This window comes from Cebus imitator, unplaced genomic scaffold, assembly GCF_001604975.1.
Source record: "Cebus imitator isolate Cc_AM_T3 unplaced genomic scaffold, Cebus_imitator-1.0 Scaffold42, whole genome shotgun sequence".
Lineage (NCBI taxonomy): Eukaryota > Metazoa > Chordata > Mammalia > Primates > Cebidae > Cebus > Cebus imitator.
This window is the reverse complement of record NW_016107357.1, coordinates 7106231-7114692: the sequence shown is the minus strand read 5'-3', so window position 1 is coordinate 7114692 and position 8462 is coordinate 7106231. Positions and strand designations below refer to the sequence as shown.

General features: G+C 36.8%; 1 protein-coding gene across 3 annotated transcripts in view; it reads left to right on the top strand.

Moving 5' to 3' along the window:
• Positions 1–8462, top strand: part of WDR26 (WD repeat domain 26) — a 47662-nt gene that overhangs the window by 24809 nt on the left and 14391 nt on the right. For all 3 annotated transcript variants that reach the window (XM_017526406.2, XM_017526403.2, XM_017526407.2), the window contains exons 8-9: positions 3858–3998; positions 7369–7488. In XM_017526406.2, coding sequence (XP_017381895.1) covers positions 3858–3998; positions 7369–7488 — 261 coding nt within the window. The remainder of the gene's footprint in view (positions 1–3857; positions 3999–7368; positions 7489–8462) is intronic.

The following is an 8462-nucleotide window of genomic DNA, read 5'->3' as shown; positions in this document are numbered from 1 at the left end:
AAAAAAAAAAAAGTCCCCTTTCATTTAGCCAGCATTTATTAAACACCTGCTGTGTGCCAGGTCTTCTGCTATAGACAGACTAAGCACATGATAATACACTGTATTTGTTCTATAGTGGGTGCTACAGGCGCTCATAAAAGAAAGCCTCCTGGAACTGGAAAGCTAGGGAAAGTAAGAAAAGTAAATGTTAGATGAAGAAGAGGTAAAGAACTATTTAGGCAAAACTAGTTAGGATAGGCCCTTGGGCAAAAGAAAACATAGCATGGCACTTGGGTGGTTTGGGGGAAGAGTTTTGGGTGGAGTAGGAGTTGAGGTTAAGTAGCATCCAGATCAAGGAGGAGCTTTTGTATTCTTTGCTAAAAAGTTTAGACTCTTAAGCCAGTGTTTCCTAGCATGTTTTTGTCAGCATAATGGATATACAGAATGAAATCAGTGTTACATGTAAAGGGCCTCTGTTGCCAGATTAGCTTGGGAAATGCAGAGTTAATGCTTACATTCCAAAATGAAACATAGAGGCTTTTAGAGACCATACTTTTTAAATAGCTCTATTACAGTGAGTCCTCTGGGACTGTTTAACTCTTTTGGTATGATGGTATTTTTGTTATGTCAAATACTGTCTGAAGAAATTATAAGAAAATATATGCTCTTTTGGCTGGGTGCAGTGGGTCACACCTGTAAGCCCAGCACTTTGGGAGGCCGAAGTGGGTGAGTCCACCTGAGGTCAGGAGTTCAAGACCACCATGGTCAACAGGGGTGAAACACCATCTCTACTAAAAATACAGAAAAATTAGTCTGGCATAGTGGTGCATGCCTGTAGTCCCAGCTACGTGGGAGGGTGAGGCAGGAGAATTGTGTGAACCCAGGAGGCAGAGGTTGCAGTGAGCTCAGATCACGCCACTGCACTTCAGCCTGGGCAACAGAGCAAGACTTCATCTCAAACAAAATGCATATATATGCCCTTTTGAACGTGTGTGTGTCTGTATTTTTTTAATGGAGAGGAAAAAAAGAATACATTCAAGAGAGCCTGAAAAATTGAGTTGATGTAATTCCAGTGTCTACTTTGCTTTAACAGTTTTTCTTTGCCTTAAAAAAAAAAATGAATTTTACCCATTCCCCCAAAAATCCAAGCAAAGTCACGTAGGCTTCACAAACATGTTATTTCCACTTTGAATATATTAGTATAAAGGTACTTTATACTTGTGAAGATACAGTATTAATGTTTTTCTTTTCAACTTTATCTTTTATAGGATTATATTTTTTTCATTCAAGTACATAAAACAGTTTTTGAGTTAAATATTTCTTTTTCTTTTTTAATTGAGACAGGGTCTTGCTCTGTTGCCCAGGCTGGAGTGCAGTGGTGGGATCTCAGCTCACTGCAACCTCCACCTCACGAATTCAAGCGAATCTCCTGCTTCAGCCTCCTGTGTGGCTGGAATTACAGGCACACGCCACCATGTTGGGCTAATTTTCGTATTTTTAGTAGAGACAGGGTTTCACCATATTGGCCAGGCTGGTCAAAACTCTTGGCCTCAAGAAATTCACCAACCTCATCCTCCCAAAGGGCTGGGGTTACAGGGATGAGCCACTGTGCCTGGCTAAGTTAAATATTTCTAAAGGAATTTGTCTTCAGTTGAAAAGCAAATCTTTGTGTTTATCTGGAAAAGTACTGTGAATGAAAATTTGTTCCTGGAAGATCTTGAGCTAGTCAAGAAGACTTAACTTGCTTAGCAAATTATTTAAACCACTTTGACCTAATGATACTACTGATCTAATACAAATATCTCATGCCTCTTACCCCCTTCCAAAAGAAGAATCAAAAGTAGTCACGTTGTTAACTATTTAATTTTGTCAAAACAATGATGATTTGGACTAGATAATTGTATGAATGAGAAATGTAGAGCTCAGTGAAGAAACAAGAGCATAAACATAATCTGTTTTTCAGTGACATTTGTCAGGAGAGGAGGAATCTCAAACCTAATTTTATCAGACTAGTTCCCAACTTTTTTCAACTGCTTGTGGGTCATTCATTGGAATTATCACCCCCCCCCCGCCCAGGCTCAAAGCTAAACTCAACAAATCTTAAGACTGAAGTCTAAAACTTAATGTTTCTTCCCACCTTTAGCCAAATTCTTACTTCATCTGTTTCTTGTTAACATCCATCCCTGTCCCCTAAACCAGAAATCTGGAGGTTGTCTTTGAACATTTACTGTTACATTCTGTCATATCATTTTTATCTCCACAATATCTTTTTTTAAAACAATAAGTGTGTCTCACTATGTCAAGGTTGGTCTTGGACTCCAGGACTCAAGCAGTCCTCCAGCCTCTGCCTTTGAAAGTACAGGCATGAGCCATAGTGCCCAGCCCAAAATATCTTTTGATCCTGACCTCCTTTAGTCCTTACCATCTTACATTAGGGCCTCATTTTTGCGGAACTAACTGCGAACTATGGCTCATTATGGCTCCATTGTCCCATTATGGTTTCTTTATCCTGTGTCTCTTCTTTCTGATTCATCTTCCACATTGTTATCCTAGTTCTCTTCCTAAAGCCAAATATCATACTATATATTCCCTGGCTTACAAATTGTAAGTGGCTTTTCACACACACGAAAAATGTAACCCCTTAACCTAAAACAAACATGTCAACTCTTGTTACCTTGTCACTTGCCATGTCTACATTTGCACTTCACAATTCAGCCCGCATAGCTTATAATATGGGCTTTTAAGTGAGGCAGCCCAGATTCAAATCCCCGTTGCACTACAGGCACGTTTCTAACCTTTCTAAACCTTCATTTCTTCCCTATAATATGAGAAAGGGAATAATATCTTAGATTTGTGAAGATTAAATGAAGCATTGTTTGTGAATGGCACTAATATTGGTTAGCATTAATAAGTGGTAGCTTTGCTGGTAGCATTGTAAAATGGTGTAACCACTTGGAAAAGAGTTTGGCACCTTCTCAAAATGTTAAGCAGTTAGCATATGACCCAGAAATTCCACTCCTATGTATATACCCAAGAGAAATGGAAACATATGTCTACACAAAAACTCATACATATTCATAGCAGCATTATTCATAATAGCCAAAAAGTAGAGAAATAGCCCAAATGTTCATCAATTCATGAATGGATAAACAAAATAATTATACTGTTAACTATTATTCAGCAATAAAAAGAAATGAAATACTAATACATTCTGTAACATGGATGAACCCTGAAAACATGCTAAGTGAAAAGCCAATTAAAAGACTGTATCATGTATAAGTCTATTTATATGAAACATCCAGAATAGGCAATAGAGACAGAGACAGAAAGTAGTGGTTGCCAGGGGCTGCAGGGAGGGGTGTGACGACTGCTGATGGGTAGGAGGTTTCTTTGGAAAATTATGAGAATGTTCTAAAATTAGATAGTGAGATGGTTGCACAACTCTGAATATGCAAAAATATACTGAGTTGTATACTTTAAAAGGATGAATTTTATGGTAAGTTACATCTCAATGAAGTTGTTTAAAAATACGTAAGAGATAGCTCTTATTATACCCATCTGTTTTCAGTTGCCTTGAAAGCTTTCTAAGGGCAAATTCAGTATATCTTTTTACATATATTAAAAATACAAATATATCTCTATGTGTTTATGTAGCAATACAATGACTTGTGTAGTAGATGCTTAATAGTATAGTATAGTAGATGATTAATAGATGTTGCAGTGTGAATGAATCTTTATGAAGCAAGCTATTAAAGGGAAAATTGGTCTGAAAATTTCCTCAGTTAAATTATCAAAGTACTTTGTAGTTATTTAAGTTCTTGCACCAAAAAATGACTTTAGTGACAGGAGTTAACTGAGTTGTCTATTTTCCCTCCTAGGATACACACCTGCTAAAACTGCTTAAAACATTAGAAGGACATGCTTATGGCGTTTCTTATATTGCATGGAGTCCAGATGACAACTATCTTGTTGCTTGTGGCCCAGATGACTGCTCTGAGCTTTGGCTTTGGAATGTACAAGTGAGCAAGTTCCATCTTTGGTTTAGCGTTTAAGTACAGCATAGCCGTAATATACATAGTCATTATAACATGATTGATTTATGTAACAGAACCATTCAACCTAAATTACTATAATCTATCTCTTAGTTATTCAAGTAGAGCCCAAGTTTCCAGATTTATCAATTTAAATATTATGCTGAGTAATATAGTTTTGAAGGAATGATCAGTAAATATTTTCAGGATGTTTTGCTTTGTTCTGTGGGAATTTATACTATTTGCTGTGGTTCCTCAGAAAAGATTTTATAGTGGTTTCATAGTTTCACAATTGTACATTAGACCTACCTTTGAAATGCAAAAGGTCAGCATTAAACCAAATTTTCCATTCTAATGGCAGTTACACCATCTCCCTACCTATATTTAATTTACTAACCTAGTTTAGTGAAGCTAAATGATGTTTTCAGTACTTACAACTAAGGGCTTTATTGCTGGATTTTTTGTTGTTGTTTTTTTGAGACAGTCTCATTCTGTTGCCCAGGCTAGAGTGAAGTGGCTTCTTCTTGGCTCACTGCAGCCTCCGACTCCTAGGTTCAAGCGATTCTCCTACCTCAGCCTCCCGAGTAGCTGGGATTACAGGTGCCCACCACGCCTGGCTAATTTTTGTACTTTTAGTAGAGACAGGGTTACACCATGTTGGCCAGGCCGGTCTCACACTCCTGGCCTCAAGTGATCCACCTGCCTTGGCCTCCCAATGTGTTAGGATTACTGGCATGAGCCACCGCTCCCAGCCCATTGCTGTTCATATATGAAAATTTGAGTTTTATGCAGGATCCCATTTTAGAAAAAAATCAACATTAGGTTCAGTTTGTTATTTACATTCTGTGTTTTAGAAACTCTGTAGTTACAATAGTAAGACTGCCTTACTGGTCAGACATATTCCTTGTTTTCAACTCCAGCTTTTTATTAAGAAAATTTTCAAATATTAATAATATTAAGTTGAAAGAGGACAATGATGATCTGTATGCCCACCATTATAGATTCAATAACCGTTAATATTTTGTGATATTTTGTTTATACATACATGCATAGATAACATAGAAATGCATTTGTGGCCGGCCGTGGTGGCTCACGCCTATATATCCCAACGCTTTGGGAGGCCAAGGCAGGTGAATCGTGAGTTTAGGAGTTCAAGACCAGCCTGGCCAGGATGGTGAAACCCGTCTCTACTAAAACTACAAAAATTTTCCAGGCATGGTGCCTATAATCCCAGCTACTTGGGAAGCTGAGGCAGGAGAATCTCTTGAACCCAGGCGACAGAGGTTGCCGTGAGCCAGGATTGCACCACTGTACTCTAGCCTGGGTGACAGGGTAAGACTCCATCTGAAAAACAAACTAAATAAAGGAAACATGCATTTGTACTTACATTTATATACATATCTAAAACATTTGAAAGTAAATTAGATATTTTGCCCTAAATACTTAAGCATGTATCTTTTAAAAAATAACATTCTACATATTCAAACACTATGATAGCTAAGAACATTAGCTGTAATTCTCTAATATCTAGTACTCATGATCAAAATTTACAGTTGTTCCCAAAATGGTTTTATATCATTTTTATAAGATCAGTATTTTAATCAATGTTGTATTTGTGATTGGGTTCAGGGAGGTGGCTAAACATAGAGTAGAATATTAAAATGGCTTTGTCTCAGTAAAACAGAACTTGAAGCAAGTCTGACCTAAAAGATCAAAGAAAACGTTTTTCCATTAACGCTTTCTTTTCACCTTCCAAAGGAGAAAGTATGTAGCCTTAATCCTGTAATAGAGATTTAATGTAGAGTGCCTTTGTAGTCTTCCTTTGACCAATTTTGAATTTCTGAACAATTAAACTATGTTCTAATGTAATTTTCATTGTGTAGGACTTTATATACTTAAACTTGTTCTAAAAGGATGATCTTTTAATCAGTTTTCAAATTTCTTTAATCATTTCCTATATTAGAAAAATTCTTACTAATCTACTAACCTCCTGTACTTACTATTCATAGCATAATGAGAGAAGACAAACCATTTCTGCCTTCAGAACTTAGTGTGTTAATGTATTTGTCAATGGAAAATGCCAGGAATTTAGCTATTGCTGTGTATTTGTGCTCTAAACTTTTAACTGTTTATATCAGTCAACCCAAAAGAGTAAATAGGGGAGAGTAGTTAGCAGTTTGGGGGAAGGATTTACATTGAACACTTTTTTACCAGTGTAAAGGATACCTGGTTTTCTGGTTTTGTGCCCTCTTTGCTTTTAGTACTTGGCCCCAATTCCTAATCATACCCTTTGTTTTCACTCTTTTATTTCTACTTTTGATTACCCGTTTCTCACAGGAAAACTATGCCCATGTACTTTTTATTATATCAAGGGCAGCTATTATCTCTCAGATCCTGTTTCTAATCCGTGAACAAATGGAATCAAGACTAGATTAAATGGTATGTGGTGTATACCTTCTAAGTTGAGTAACTCAGAAAATGTAACAAGAGGATACCTGAGGGTTGTAACCACTAAATATTCTTAGTTAGAAATGCCATGGAATGGCTGTGTTAAACATTACAAAGGTTTCTTTTTATTACTCTTCATTGAAATAAGGTTGTGTGTCAGAAAACTGTTTTTTGCTCTCTTCCTGCCTTCCCTAATATATTGTGAATATTTGAATATGAAATTTAACATAATTTATTTAGACTGCCCTTGGCCTACTTTATGGGTATAGTTTTGCTTTCTTTTTTTTTTTTTCCTTTTTCTTTTTTTTTGTGAGACAGAGCCTCACTCTGTCACCTAGGCTAGAGTGCAGTGGCACAGTCTCAGCTCACTGTAACCTCCATCTCCTGCATTCAAGTGATTCTCGTGCCTCAGCCTCTTGAGTAGCTGGGGTTACAGGTGTGCACCACCACATATGGGCACAGTTTTTTACTCATTAATCATGTTCTTGAGAAATTGGTAATTGCATTAACTGCAGTTTTAGAATAAAATTTCTAAAGAACTTTGGACTGAGAAGTAGAAGCTCAGAAGGAATAGGCGTCTAGTCTTAGGCTTTTCATTATCTTGCTTGAGAAAAATTATGTGTTTTAGTTTATGAATATAATTAATTTAAGATGAGAGATTTATTTAAGTTTATCTCATCTGCTCTTTGGGTTACCTATGCCAGACATTGTTTAACTCCTGGGTTTTTTGGCAAGTCCTTAATTTCTCTTCTGAGTCCTGTAGTCTCTTTTTTGTAGGGGCACTTAAAACAATTCATTTCTCTAGTGAACTGGGAAACCAGCCAGACATCTATTATTATGTATTTTTTTTCACATATTTCCTTTAGAGAGGTATGTTGAAGGTCTCATTTACAGTTTTATTTCCTTATAGACAGGAGAACTAAGGACAAAAATGAGCCAGTCTCATGAAGACAGTTTGACGAGTGTGGCTTGGAATCCAGATGGGAAACGCTTTGTGACTGGAGGTCAGCGTGGGCAGTTCTATCAGTGTGTAAGTATTCAGTGCCCCCTTCCCAATGTCTCTTGATTTAAAAGCAAATTTAGTTTTGTTTAAACAATTTCCTTGACTCAGAATCTTATAAGCTGTACTCTATGGGCCAGGCACGGTGACTCACGCCTGTAATTCCAGCACTTGCGGAGGCCAAGGCGGGTGGATCACCTGAGATCAGGAGTTCAAGACCAATCTGGCCTACATCATGAAACCCTGTCTTTACTAAAAATACAAAAATTAGCTGGGCATGGTGGTGGGCACCTGTAATCCTAGCTATTCAGAGGCTGAGGCAGGAATATCACTTGAACCCAGGAGGCAGAGGTTATGGTGAGCTGGGATTGCACCACTGCACTCCAACCTGGGCAACAAGAGTGGAACTCTTGTCTCAAAAAAAAAAAAATTAATTAATTAAAATAAAATATACTCTATGAAGACCTACTTTGCCATCATCCTAGACAAGCACTCTCCAATAGAATTTTCTGGGTTATTTTTTCCTTTCTTTTAAACACTTCAAATGTTTGTACAAAGTATAGACTTCGGGTTTAGTAGAACAAAAAATGTCTTTTGCCAAACATTTTTGTTCTTGAAAGCAAGTTTCTGATTTATAAGAATTGAAAAGATTTTTTAAATGTCTTTTGAGGTTTTTAACCCTTTGAATTTTTGTAACCAAAAAAAAAAAAAAATGCTGATTTCATGAGTAGACTCCCTTTAATAGTTGAACAATAAAAGTGGTGACAAGTGCTACCATAGAACTTTTCAGTATTTGAGTTATCTTCTAATAAGTAGCTGCCCTAACTATTTTGGATTGTTGGAATGATAAAGATAAGTAACAGATAAAAAGTTTTATGGCAAGGTAAACTTTATATCATAAGTATTATTTATATCATAAATCATAGTTTACTTGCAATGTGGTGTCTACATAGATTCTGTCTCGTTACAGACTCATATGGTTCCAGTAGACAAGATGTTTTTTT